Genomic DNA, 13,810 nt, shown 5'->3' on the forward strand with positions numbered 1-13,810 from the left:
GCCGGGGCCGCAGCGGAGTCCGCGCGCCGCCGACCGGCCCCCCGGCGCCCGCCCTGCCTGCGCCCGGGGCGGTCCCCAGCGAGGAGTCCAGTGAGTGGCATTTCCTGCCGGACCTGCGGGTCCTGGGAACCGCTGGCCGCTGCGGCCTCGGCGGGGCCGGCCAGGCGGGGCTCCGAGGCCCTGGAGCCCTCTCCCGCGTGGCGGGGCGCCCGGAGGCAGGGCTGCGAGGATCCCGGGGCCGTGCGCCCACGGGGCGGTGGGGAGGGCGGGACTCGGGGCCGCTGGCCGGCAGGAGAGTTCCTGGATCCGGGAAAGTTGCTGGCGGGCGTCCCGCTCTCCCCCTGCCGGCCACCGCCTGCCGGGTGACCTTGGGCCTGCGACACCCGCCTCCCGCCTCAGTTTCCTCGGCCACGGGGACAGGTCCGAGATTTCCTTGGACCACGAACTTCCAGGAGGCGTGGATTTCCAGGAAATGGGGTGGCGGTCCATCCCTGTCCGTCGGTGTGTTCTGGAGTGGGGAGCTGCCCCCTCCCCGCCCCCAGGCCCGCGGTTGAGCGAGCAAGTGTGTGGTGACCGAGGAGGTGTTGGTGCTGGCCGACAGCCAGTCCTGGGTCTGTTAATGATTCACCCTCCGGCCTGTCCCTGCCGGATTCCAGGCCTGGGGGCAGGCACTTCACCTTCACCTACCGTGGTTGCAAATACTGAGGTAGGAGCGGGATCCTGGCGGCGGGTGTGCAGTGTGGCATGGTGACCCCGGGGCCCAGCGTCGGAGGGCCCGGTGCATGGAGCTGGAGGGGAAGCGAGGCTGCCATTTGGGTGTCCCCCAGAGCTCCCAGCCCCTCGCTGCTGCCTGAGGCACAGCCCAGAGCAGTACTGAAGGAGTTGGAGAAGTTGAGGTTTGCTGAGGGCTGGGATGCTTGTGGTCCGTGGAAGTTAGTGCCCGGGGAGATTTTGGGGTCTTGGATCCCAGACTGGGGGTAGCGGCTCATTGGTCAGTCTTGAGGACATGGAGTTTCTTTTTTCCTTACCCCTACCATGAGGGTCTAGGCTGGGAGGCACTATTCTGGTTTGCTGTGACTTCTCTGCAGATTTCAGCCAGGCTGGGACATGTTCCTCATCCTTCTGGGCCCGGAGACCCATCCTCCTGTGTCCATTTCCTTTCCCAGGTGGAGAGCTGACGATGTGGGGTTCTGGGGTGGCAGGGATGATGGGCTTAGAAGAACAGGTGTGTGCTGGGTGCTGGGAGTTGCTGCTGGCATGCCGTCCTGGCAGCAGCACCCACTACCCGCTCGCTCTGGGCAAGGAAGGAACTCTGTGGGAACTGGTGGAGGCCGGGCAGCCCCAGGTTCTGCTGGGACAGTTACCCTTGGTTCTAGGAGGGGAGCTGGAGCCTCTGGCCATTACAGTTTGTGCTGAGCCAGAGTGCGAGTGCTGTGGGCTGCTAGGACCGTTTCCTTGGGCCTAAACAGGGGATTGAAGCAAGGTCAGCGCCACTAGGGCATCCCTAGTGGGAAAAGCCCAAGACAGCTGCTCTCCTTGTTATACAGATGGGGAGACTGACTGAGGCACAGATTGGATTTAGAACTTGGTCTCCCGGGGATCCCTGGGTGGCGCAGCGGTTTGGCGCCTGCCTTTGGCCCAGGGCGCGATCCTGGAGACCCGGGATCGAATCCCACGTCGGGCTCCCGGTGCATGGAGCCTGTTTCTCCCTCTGCCTGTGTCTCTGCCTCTCTCTCTCTGTGACTATCATAAATAAATAAAAATTAAAAAAAAAAAAAAGAACTTGGTCTCCCGGTATGGCCCCATGCTCTGCCTCACATGTGCTCTACCGCCCCCTCCCTTGGATTGGGGGTGCTCTGGTCCTTAGGGTGCTGCCATGCTCTACTGGCCACCATCTTGGTGGGGTCCTTCTGGCATCCGTTGTCTAGGTGTTCCTACCACCCTTTTCTCTTGGGCCTGAAAACTCCCTCCCCTACCTCCCAGGAGCCCACAGCCAGTGGGAGCAGCCAGAAACAGAGGCCAGGTGTGCTCCCCAGGAGGCTTCTAGAGGGGTGAGGGACAGTGTTGGAGTCATACTTGGAGAACAAGGTGCAGGGTCAGGGGAATAGGGATTGTTCTCCAGCAAAGACACAGGCCAAGATCCTCTTTCTCTGGGCCCTCCAAATAAGGGGCTGAAGGGTGGACTCCCTTCAAGGGAGGGTATGGGGCTGGGCCCTCTAGCGCTGGAGAGGCCCTGGCTCTGCTATCTTGCTGCCCTGATTCCCTTCCACTTCTAAGGGGTGAAGTTCTGGCCTGGAGTGGAAGGAGTTCAAACAGTGGAGGGGCAGGGCCCCATTGCAGACCCTCATCTCCACAGTGCATCCCAGAAATCAGGGGTTTGATACTTTTATCTGAGCGAGAACCCCACTATTGTGCCTTTTGTCCCCCTCCATTCCTGCTCAGGTGGATGGTGCTGCTATAAGGGTTACCGCAAGTTATCATTTAGGACTAGAGAGTAGCAGAACTGCAGGGGGCTTTGAACATCGAGTTGGAGAAAATGGGGTCTTAGGAGTGAGATCCCTCCTGTCCCCCCTTGAGCCATTCCTCCCGCCTCTTTCCCTCCATGATGACATATCTGGGGCTGGGTTACCCCTGAAGTGTTACCCTGAAGTCTCATGATGTTGAGCCCCCTCCAAAAGACCACCCAGCCCACTCAAGAATCCTGAGTCCTCCCCACAAGGCCCCAGGGACAGAGAAGGAGAGTAATGAGTAATCAAGTGCAGGTCTGGGTTCTAACAGCCTGGGGCAGTTCCCTGGGCTGGGTGGCAATGGTGAGAGTTCTAGAGGGTTGCTTGTTCTCACCAGCTGTGGGGTGCTAGGGGCCCATGTCTGCCCAGTCTCCCAGGGACAGTGTCTGGGATGCCCTGGCAAGGGTGGGAGCAAGGTCTTGCTTCTGACTCAAAGCTGGCCCGGGACACAGAAGCAACTGCTGTGGCCGCTGCAAACGAGACTACGCCACAGCTCCTGTTTGTGTGAGGGAGCTGCTGGCAGTGGCCATTACAGACGTGGGTTTTTAGTCCTTCATTCAACAGACCTGCCGCTTAGGTGATGAGTGTTAGACAGGGCCGAAGACCTGCGCACAGTCCCAGCCATGTCCGCTGAGCCTCCAGCACTTCTGAGATGGGTAGGGCAGGAGCTATGCTCCCCCTGGGACAGCTCTGGAATAGGGGCTTGCCCATGGTTTTGCTCTTTGGACTTGAGCCCAGACCCTGGCTACTAATTGTTCCTGGGGGTGTTAGGAGAATGCTGATAAGGCTGGCTGGGATGGAGTCTCATCAAGGATGAGGGTGTGGGGACTTGTGGGAAGGGAAGAGACTGTCCTCAGAGTGGGAGGGGATGGTCAGGACCCTGACTGGTGGCCCCCTGGCTGCTGCCTTTCCAGGGGGATTCCTGGGGCACCAATGAGTAGAGGTTGTGGACGTGGACTACCATTCAACACATGCATTGGGCCTGTGTCCATTAGCTACTAGGGGCTTCTTGGGACAAGCAAACAGTATACCCCAGAAATAATCTTGGCCCGAGTGTGAGATGATTCTGGGCATGAAGGAAACTAGTGTTTCCCGAGTGACTACAATGTGTGAAGCTCTGTTTGGGGCGTGTGTGTGTGTGTGTGTGTGTGTGTGTATGTGTATTGGGGCTGAGCGACACAGAGAGAAAAGGCCTGTCAGGTTTCCACTCCTGGCTTCCAGGAACCTAAGCATCACCCCGGGAGCCATCTACTCTGCTTTATCATAGAGCCCAGATCTGCCTCTGCTGCTTCCTAACTGTGTCCCTAGCAGGTCACGTAACTGTTGTGTACCTCATGCACCTCAGTTTCCCTGTCTGTAAGGTGGAGGTAATCACAGTGTCTCCTAAGGTTGAAAGGGATGACCGAAGTATACAGAAGAGCTTGCTCCTATGGAGCTCATCGTTATCGCTGTTACTGTGAACCTGTCAGACATGTCCGACCCCACTGGTCCCAGTTCCCATAGAGTCAGGGTTTGGGAGTACCCATACAGTTATCCAGTGTTCCCCAAGGCAGAGACTCGCATAGCCATCAGATGGCTGCAGTCCTCCAGATGTGCCCACCTGTGGCCAAGGCCCAGCTACTCTGTGTCTGGGAGCCCACCTGGCCCTGGGGGTCTGGTGCCCATGGGGCCCTAGGACACAATGAGAGCTATTCTAAGAGCCAGGCCGGGCCTGTGGGGCAGCCCTGTTGGCTCCATTTGCAACAACCAGGGTGTTGTTCTGAGTGGGCCTGGCTGGCAGGCCACTGCCTGGGGAGTGTTGGCATCAGGCTGAGGGTTCTCTTCTCCCCCTCCCTCTGGGGTGAGTGAGCCGCAGATGGTCTTCCTGGCTGCTCCCAGGGAAGCTAGGATACCATCTTCTGCAAGGGGGCCATGCATGGGTGCCTAAGGGTTCCATGCCGAAGAACACAGCCCCTCCCCCCATACCCCCAGGTACTCCCCCATGGGTACCTGGGTCAGAGGGCACAAAGTAGGCAGTAACAAGATGCTTTGGTCACTTTGAGTTAGGGACAATGGGGAATACATGCCCAAGGAGGGGCATGGTCACCTACCTGGTGGAGTGACCCCTGAATGTATTCTGGAGGAATGGGACACAGTGGAAGGTTTCTTCAAAGCAGGAATGAGGTTGGCCAGAGACTTGGGGGTAAGTCAGGCAGCACTCTCTGTGGTCCCTTGGACACAGATGTCTGGCAGCGTCTGCCCAGACCATGATGGCACCCTGACAGTGTGCCCCTTTGGATGTCACAGCTATGCCTTGTTACAGGGTGGGTGGAGGCACCCGATTAGCCCAAGCTCTGGGGACTGGCTCCTCTGCCATGCAGGAGCAAGACACTGGGTCATAGGGAGCGTGTCTACAGCAGAAATGTTCAGGGGCTATAGGCTTTGCCCTGGCTGGGCTTACCTGCCATGGGGTGCCACCATCTGGTGACATTTACTGAGCTCTCCTGCATTGTCTCCAGCCTGCCTGCCACTCTGGGGCCACAACCCTGTCTCCCTCCAGCCTCTTCCTCCTCCAGTACCTTGGCTCATGTCCATCCTCTGGCTGTGTGCTCTTCCTTAGCTGGTGTCATTGTGCCTGGTTTTCATTCTTCCTGAGTCATCTGAAGTGTTACTTCCTCGGGGAGGTCATCTCTGACCACCCTATATGCAGTGGTCCTGTCCCACATTATTATAGGTGCCTGTTTTCCCCTGTGCCCTAACAAATTGTTCGGTGTTTGCTCCACTGGAATGGAAACCCCATGCAGACATGGACAAGCTAGGCCTGCACCATCTAGTGGAGCCTGGCCCAGCACCTGGCAGAGAGCAGGAGCTATGCACATCTTTTGTTGAACAAAAGAACAATCCTCTGAAAGCAGGACTGTCGTCTTAGCACAGGGGATCTGGGTATTCAAAGAGGCTAAGGGACTTGCCCGGAGTCACCCAGCAGTGGAGGGAGAGCCAGACCCAGGTCTGGTTTTAGCTGCTGCTGAGCGACTGGGAAGAAGGAAGAAGGATCAGGGAGTAACATGTCTCAGTAACAGCTGGGGAGGCTTAGAGGCCCAAAGCTGGGGTGCTCGTCAGCTGGAGCGCTCTGCACCAGCAGGGCCTGTGGAGAGCCTGCTTCTGGAGCTGTGGGCGGGGGCCCCAGCTGATGCAGACAGAGCAGCTCCTGGTGCCAGGCACTCTGTGCCACGTGCCCAGCCCAAGGGGTGCTTCCCAGCCTGGCTCCAGCCGCCCAGACTATACAGTTGCAGCCGTTGTTGGCCTTGACTGCTCCGTGAGCTCACACCAAGGGGGTGGGGGCTGGCCACCCTGGGTGCAGGAGGCCCCAGTGGCTCTCGTGGGCGTGGGCAGACCCTCCCCCTCCTTCCCTGTTCCCTACTGGACCTTGCCCTCTGCAAGAGCCTCCCAGCTTCCCTGAGCACCCAGCCCCTCTGCCAGCCTTCCCTGGGCTGTCCTCCTGAGAGGTGAGGGGCCTCTGAGGGGCAGTCCCCTCTGTCTGCACCCCGCCCCCTCTGACTGGGCTTGGAGGGGGATTTTCCTGTGACTCACTCTGCTGGCACTTCCTGTGGTCACCAGGGCAGGGGCTGGGGGGACCCAGTGGGGTCACAGGGGGAGGGTGGGCTGGGTGTCCCGCCCCCTGACGGGATGTGATTCCCTGAGGCAGGCTGCAGACCATATTTGGGAAACTTGCTTTCCGTGCAGGCAGCTTGGGGATGGGGCCCGCCGGAGGGGCGGGGGGGGGGGGGGGGCATGGGCTGCAGGACAGTGGGACAGCCCCTGCCCCTGCCTGCTTCTCCTTGGGCTGTGGCCTCTAGACCTGCCTCAGCCTCCTCTGCCCCATTGTGCCTTGGAGCCTAAGGAGGTAGTCCACTGTCCTTTTTCAGAATGTATATTTTTCAAACCCCAAGCCAAGAAGTGCTCATTAAATACAAACTGAGAAATTCTGAAAAACAGGAAGAGAAAGCATCCTCCATTCACAACCGCTATTCTTACCCTCTCCTCAGTTTGTTTAAGTTCATGTGACATCTTATTGAGGCATGGTCAATGCTTCGGTGCGTGTATAAGCATCATAGTCATGAGGTGGGCAGTGTTGCAGAAGCAGCAGTTCTGAGGGCCTTCGCCCTGGTGCTCACCATGGTGCTGGGGCGAACCTGTCTTCCATGTGTAGCTGCCCACCTGGGCTGGCTTCTCCCCTGACCTGGCCTCTCTTGCTTCTCCAGCTGATCCCCATTTTTCCCCACCCTGGGAGGCCAGAGCAGCCCTGGCGTCCTCCCAACTAGTGCCTCCTTCCCTCCTGCCCTCTTCTGGGACCCTCTGGGACATCTCTGGGTCCAGCCTCATCCTTGCACTCACGCCCGCCGAGCAGTATAGCAGACTCCGTGGCCTGGGAACACAGGGGCCAGTGAGGTTCTGGACCTACTAGCCTGGTGTCTACCAGTGCTGGGGTCCTCCCGCCTCTGTCCCACTGTCTCCCCCAAGGCCCTCCCCAGGTCTCATGCAGGCCACTTAGCAAGGCCTCTCCATGCCAGGGCCACATGGAGCTCCTGTCCCTGCTCTGGGAGTATTTGCTGAGTAAAAGAGCCCCATCCAAGAAGCAGGCACTGAGAGAATTACCAGGAGAGCGCCAGGGTAAGAAGTAGGGCTGGGGGAAGAGTACTGCTCTACCTTGGCCATCCACTGTCTGTAATGAGATCCCTTTCTCGTTTTGCTGTATTTTCCTCATTGATTCCTTTGGTGCGTGTATGTTCCTTTTCCAGAAGCACCCATGCTGGTGACGTGTGTCTAGCGTCTGTCCTTGGGTCAACGTCTGGAAAATACATAGAGTTGTTTTGTAGACATTTATGATGTTTACAGAAAGGGTTCTGGGCAATAGATGGCCTGCTTGCTGTTCTAACTCGGGGGGCGTGGCCGACCTTCCTCACCAGATGCCCACCTGGGCGCCTGCTTGGGGTGCGGAGCCCCAGAGAAGAGAGCAGGATCGCGGGGATCCTGATTGCATATGGGCCCAATCTGCTTCGTAGTGGCCTTGGCCAGTCTTTTTCCCCTTCAGAGAACTTGCTGTTCATGTTCTGTAGGTTTTCTCCATGTCTTGTCTTTGCCTTGCTGGTTTGTAGAATGCTCCAGATTCTGGATTCATCCCTCTCTTGTCGTTGGTGACCTGTTACCGTGTCAGCTTTGTGTTCTCTCCTATCCGGTAGAAACCATTCCGCTTTGGTGAGGTTGAAATCTCTTTGTCACTGTTGTTAACCTTATGTTGTGTGCTTTATGGTCTTTGTTTTTAGAGTAGTGTTTTATAACTTTTTTGCACTTTGGGGTCACAAAGGTATTCTCCCCAATATTTTCTTTTGTTAGAGCTAGAGTTTTATCTTTCACACCTGGGTCTTTAATTGTCCTTTGTTTATGACATGAGGCAACTGTGGGGATTGATTTTTCTTACAGTGAGTGAGTTTTCTAGCACCATCCATGAAGCAGCCCTGGCCTCCCATGCTGCTGTGTGATAGCGCCTGTGGCGTCCGATGGGCTCCTGTAGTGTGGGGCGTCTGCGAGCCCTGTCCTGGGCACTGGTCCCACTCATCCACGGTCCTGGCACATCCTCACAGCCTGAAAAGAGTGTGTCAGGCTGACCTGCTTATAGATGGACCTCTATTTCTCCATTTATTCTAGAAGGATTCTTTTTCTTTGGTCAAATTCCTTTAAAAAAAAAATTCTGCTGGCATTTCTGTTATAATTGTAACTTATTAAGTAAGCTTGGGCAAATTGGCCTTTTATAGTGCTTAGTCATCCTATGGTGAATTTGGTACATTTTCTCCTTTATTCAGGTTTTTCCCTTGAGCCGTCTGGCAGAACGTACACATTTTTTGCTCTGAGGTCTCCTGTTGTCTTTGCTTGATTAATTCCTGGGTAGCTAGTAGCTTGTTGTTGTTGTGTGGGCTTTTCTGTACTTCTTTCTCATCCGTTACTGGTTCTGGTTTGTTGGAATTATTACGTAGATGATCATATGGTCTGCAGATGATGACCACTTTGTCCCTGTGTGTCCCCTCCCTACGCTCTCGTTTTTTCCTCTCAGTTGGCAGGGCAGCAGGACTGTGGAGTTGGAGCAGCAAGGGTGTGCATCCTGTTTTCTTCCCAGAATGTGCTGGTCATTATTTTCATTATTGCTGTCCTCCCCAGTGTTGGTCTGGGCTGTAGCGTGACTTTAGAGTGGTTTCCAAGAGTATGTTGAGTGTCATCCCTGGAGTGTAGGTGGTGGCTACAGTTTAGGATTTTTGAGGTACTGTCCAGGCTTACTTGAAAACTGCCACGATCAGCTGGGCCTCTCTGCTAGCAGCAGAGGGGGCAGAGGTTCCAGGATCTCCTCAAGCCTTTCCTTAGTGCCAAGAAGAGTTACCTTGGGTGGCAGTTGGGCAGCCCGCCAAGCCCCTGGCACACATCCTCATGCCTACCTGTGTCCTCTCTCCCCAGAATGTGCTGGCCAAAGCCCTCTATGACAACGTGGCTGAGTCCCCGGATGAGCTCTCCTTCCGCAAGGGTGACATCATGACAGTGCTGGAGCGGGACACACAGGGCCTGGATGGCTGGTGGCTCTGCTCACTGCATGGGCGCCAAGGCATTGTGCCTGGGAACCGCCTTAAGATCCTGGTGGGCATGCATGACAAGAAGCCAGCAGGACCCGGACCCGGCCCACCTGTCACCTCGGCCCAGCCCCAGCCTGGCCTCCACGCCCCAGGTGCCCAGTACACACCCATGCTTCCTGCCACATACCAGCCCCAACCAGATAGTGTCTACCTGGTACCCACCCCCAGCAAGACTCAGCAAGGCCTCTACCAAGCCCCTGGGCCCAGCTCGCAGTTCCAGTCTCCCCCAGCCAAGCAGACATCTACATTCTCGAAGCAGATGCCCCATCACCCTTTTCCTAACCCAGCCCCGGACCTTTACCAGGTGCCCCCAGGGCCTGGCAGCCCTGCCCAGGACATTTACCAGGTGCCGCCTTCTGCTGGAATAGGGCATGACATCTACCAGGTGCCCCCATCTATGGACGCACGCAGTTGGGAGGGGACGAAGCCACCAGCAAAGGTAAGGCTGCCCTGTCATGACTGGGCAATCCCCTGGTGGGTTTTGCCCAGGCCCTGGTTTCTGGGTCCAGCCAAGCACCCTTGGGGTCTCCAGGGCTCCAGCCACAGCTGCATGTTTGGTCTGGGGCCAAGATGGGAGGTGAGTGTTTGGGAAATATGTTGTCTGTCTACTGAAGATGCACAGGCAGCCCACAGAGAAGACATCCAAGCTGGCCTTGGACCCTGAGGTGGTCTTCCGCAGACGGACCCCAATGGGAAGGTGTCCCCAGCAAAGATGCAATCTGTCAGAAGCCCAGAAGTCTGGAAGGGGTGATAGGCAGGACTTGGCTGATGAATCCTAAGTAGTAGGCTGGGGACCAACCCCCCAGAGTAGGGGGCGCTGGTGCTCCTGAAGACCAGATACCTGCCTGCGGGTGGAGGGTTTTGAGTTGAAGTGACTTGGCCAATCCATGTTCTGGTGAAGTCATTCTGCCCACAGAGTGCAGGATACTGGGCCTGGTGGGGGTGGAAAGAGGCACCCAGGAGTGGGGAGGTAACTAGGGGCAGTACTGGAAGGGGGGAGCTCAGGATAGCGGTTAGGCAAGAATGGCTGAAAATCCATAGGAGTAGATCACGTTAGAGACTTTTCTCTCCCGTATGTCATGGTTTATATATGAGTGCTATAGGGCTGATGAAGCACCTCCGTGAGCGTCAGGGGCCACACAACAGTCCAGATTGTTACTCCGTCCTCCTCAGCACAGAGCTTGCACTTCATGGGCCAGGATGGTTGCCTCCTGAGAGGTCAGCAACCTTGTGCCCAGGGGCTCCCATGAGTCCTCTGGGTGTGTGTTGGCTCCTAGGATGGGCACAGAGCACATCTTCGGGCATTCCTGGCTCCACGGGCACCCAGCCCTTCTCTTCTGGCCATGTCAGTGGGCCAGCAGAGTGACCTGTTTGTGATAATGCCTGGACCATGGGCAGAGGTGGGATGGCCAGAGTGGGGCCTCTCAGGTCACCTTGTGGGCTGTTGCCGGGAGAGGCTGGGCTGGGGGACACGGCCCCAAAGGCAGCACCCTCAGCTCCGCATAGGCCTGCCTGGGCACCCCACCCCCAAGTCCATCTGCCTGTGGGGAGGAGGCAGACTGAAGGCCCTGCTCCATGGGCCGCTCTGGGCTGGGTCAGGAGCAACCTTTTTTCACCTTTGGCCTCTGTCTTTCCTTGGCCAAGTCCCTTGAAGACTTTGGGAGGCCCAGAAGCAGAGACATCCCACATACTTTTGAGAGACAGAGTTGCCATACCCAGTTCTCCTTGTCTCCACCATGGCCGTTCCTCCATTGCAGCTCGCCTCGGAGGACCTTGAGAAACCCAGCCCGTGCCAGCAGAGAGGTCCCTCAAAGCCAGCCCAGGCCCAGCTGCCAGCTCACCCCTCTGTAGAGAGGAGACTGCAGCAGGCAGCAAGCCCCAGAAGCCCTGGTGGGAGAGGGCAGGTGCTGGGCACGGTAGTGGGCCCATAGAAGATGCTGCTGAACTCTTGACAGTCGGCTCCCTGAGCCCCAGACCGGGCCTTATGTGTGTGCCGTGTCTATTCTAGAGCTGCCTGTGTCTGGAGAGAGTGGCCAAGTCCTCAGGACCTGTCAGGGCTGAGGTGGGAGCCTTACCCATTCCAGCTGGGCTGTAATCAGCAGTCAAGAGTGTTGCCCTGCCCCTGCCTGCAGGATGCCACTTGGCAGCTGGCACACCTGGCCAGAGGTCAGGCTAGCTGGCTGAGGGTGAGGCTCCCTGGACACTGGCTTTCAGGGTCACTACCTACCTGCTCCTTCAGCTGCCTAGCCAGAGACGTGCCAGGCAGGAGCACACCATGCTGGACTGGAATAGCCCAGATGGGCCAATCCTAAGGTGGCTTTCAGGAGAGAAGCAGAGCCCTGCCAGGGAAACACCTGTCCTGTGAGGAGGTGGCAGGGAACAGTGCTTGGCTGGTGATCCTCGGGAGAGGCCACAGTCCATCTCCCTGTACACTCGTACTCAGAGTCTCTCTCTCTCTCTCTCTCTCTCTCACACACACACACACACACACACACACACACACACAGTATCCACACTTTGCATACCCTCAGGGAGGCATGCCCTTTCCTCTTCCTGCTTCCCTCCCTGCATCTTAACCGACAAGCTTGTCCTTCCAAGTGCTGGAAGCCCTGTGGGCCAGGAAGTGGCAGTGAGACCCAGGTGCTGGGTGGTGGACCCGAGCCCACATTTTGGCTGTGGGTTGTTTCCCTCCCAGGGGATGGGCTGGCACTCAGGTGACATCTGGGCTTAACTAGCTGGGCCCAGTGATAGGGCTGCTCAGAGCCTGTTTCCCCGAGGGCTCTGGCCTGGCTGGCGGCCCTGGAAGGAGAACCCTGTGTCCTGGGCTGGGTTGCCCTTCCGAGAAGCCTCATTGCTCCTGGCCTGGGCAGCCTCTGGTAGCATCTGCTTTTAGGTTATGATCATGAGAGCAGTGATTATTTGTCGCAGAAAACACATAACATGTGAAGAAGCCTGGAGAGGAGATGCCCCAATCAAGAGGTGATCACTGGGAATTTTGGCATGTTTTGTCTATAGCACGTTCTTTATTTGTCTTGCGCCAATTTGTATGCAGACTTTTGCATTTTGGGATTGTAGCTCCCACAGATGTCAAAAGCATTTTCTTGGGTCCCTAAGGTGATTGTGATGGCCACCCCAGATTTTACTGTGTCACCCCCTTGCCTTGCGCAGGCTTCAGGCAGTTTCTCATCACATGGGTGTGGATTACAAACAGATGATAACTGTGCTTCTCTGCCCACATTTCAAGGTTGTGCTTTTCATAAATCTTGGGCTCCCCCTCAGAAGTCTGGGAAACTGAGGCTCTTCGTTCAAGAGATCAGGTGGTGTGAGGAGGGACCCTGCCAGAACTGTGGGTGGGGTGAGGGGGCCCTATGATCCAGGAAGCCAGAGGGGAGTGATGAGGTCAAATGCCAGGAGCCGGGATCCCTGGGTGGCGCAGCGGTTTAGCGCCTGCCTTTGGCCCAGGGCGCGATCCTGGAGTCCCAGGATCGAATCCCACGTCGGGCTCCCGGTGCATGGAGCCTGCTTCTCTCTCTGCCTGTGTCTCTGCCTCTCTCTCTCTCTCTGTGTGACTATCATAAATAAATAAAAATTAAAACAAAACAAATGCCAGGAGCCTGGGGCAGAGTGGCCTGTACGGCTGGGAAAGAGATCAGGGTCACACCGCAGCTTTAGCATCTCTGGCCTGGGGTGTGGCTGTGGGCTTCGATGGCAGAAGCAGGTGGGCCCCCAGATGGAGGTGTTTTTGAGAGGTTCCTCTTGGGGGAGTGCCTCTGGGTCAGGGCCCACAGCTGTGCTGTGGCAGACACAGTTGAACTCAGTCCTGCTCCTGGGGAGCCCGGGAGCTTGGAAGGGGAGCCGTGTCCGGGACGTCCCTCACTCTGGGTGAGAGCTTAGATGGTCACCTCCTTGATCCTACAGCACTCCATCAGTGCTCCAGAGAAAGAGCCAAGGGTCCTGGGTGGGAGTGGGCATGCTAGAGTGGAAGCCGGCCTGGGTCACGTGGGGAGATGTCCACTTTGCAGAAGGGGGAGGCCGGTAGCTGAGCTGCCTGGAGGGTGACTGGGGGCCCAGCAGAATGTGGCCGGGGTGGGGCCTTTCCCGGTGGTTCTCTGGGCCTTCAGCTTGACTTCTCACCCCTGCTCTCTGCAGACCCTGTCCTGCCTGGGTCTCTGGTGTGTCTTTGTGAGGTTTTGTGTGTTCTCTACACCGTTGACGTGTGTGTGAGGGGGCATGTGGGTCTTGGGTCAGGGGTTCTCTGTCTCCCCCTGGGCACTGGCTGTGTCACCCACCCCCAGGGCTCTTGGGGCCTGCTAATGGGGCCTCAGGTGCAGAGCAGGCCAGCCTGTGATTAGCGGGCTCAGCAGCTCTCTGGAGAGTGGGTTTCCCTAACAAGCATTTCCCCACTGGTGGCTGCCTTACAGTTTTTTTCTAACGGAGAACATTTGCTGGCCAGCGCAGCTGCTTACTGTCACCAGCTCAGCTGCAGGAGTGGCAAGCTGCCGACAGCCTGGGCCTGGGGTCCGGCCCCAGAGGCCTTCTGCCTCTGCTCCCTACTCTCTCTGTCTTTGGGAGGCACTGTGGGGGCTCTGAGGGAGCAGGTCCATACCCCTGTTCATGGGGCTGGGTCTCCACCTGCCCTTTGGAGTC

General features: G+C 57.4%; 1 protein-coding gene and 1 long non-coding RNA gene across 8 annotated transcripts in view; one reads left to right on the forward strand and one right to left on the reverse strand.

Annotated features, from left to right (window-relative positions):
- BCAR1 (BCAR1 scaffold protein, Cas family member) overlaps positions 1–13,810 on the forward strand; it is a 36,430-nt gene that overhangs the window by 14,062 nt on the left and 8,558 nt on the right. For 3 of the 7 annotated variants that reach the window (XM_038538304.1, XM_038538306.1, XM_038538305.1), the window contains exon 2: positions 8,991–9,602. In XM_038538304.1, the coding sequence (XP_038394232.1) occupies positions 8,991–9,602 (612 nt within the window). Of the gene's footprint in view, positions 1–36; positions 91–417; positions 707–7,076; positions 7,158–8,990; positions 9,603–13,810 lie in introns of those variants that run through there. The other 4 variants (XM_038538308.1, XM_038538303.1, XM_038538307.1 and 1 more) reach the window with 4 other exon arrangements.
- LOC111096033 lies at positions 6,422–8,985 on the reverse strand. The gene is made up of 3 exons (XR_005360095.1): positions 7,462–8,985; positions 7,194–7,335; positions 6,422–6,912 (listed from the first exon to the last, which is right to left on the reverse strand). It is a non-coding gene; the product is annotated as an uncharacterized LOC111096033 (long non-coding RNA).

The sequence above is a fragment of the Canis lupus genome, chromosome 5, assembly GCF_011100685.1.
Source record: "Canis lupus familiaris isolate Mischka breed German Shepherd chromosome 5, alternate assembly UU_Cfam_GSD_1.0, whole genome shotgun sequence".
In the NCBI taxonomy this organism is placed as follows: Eukaryota; Metazoa; Chordata; class Mammalia; order Carnivora; family Canidae; genus Canis; species Canis lupus.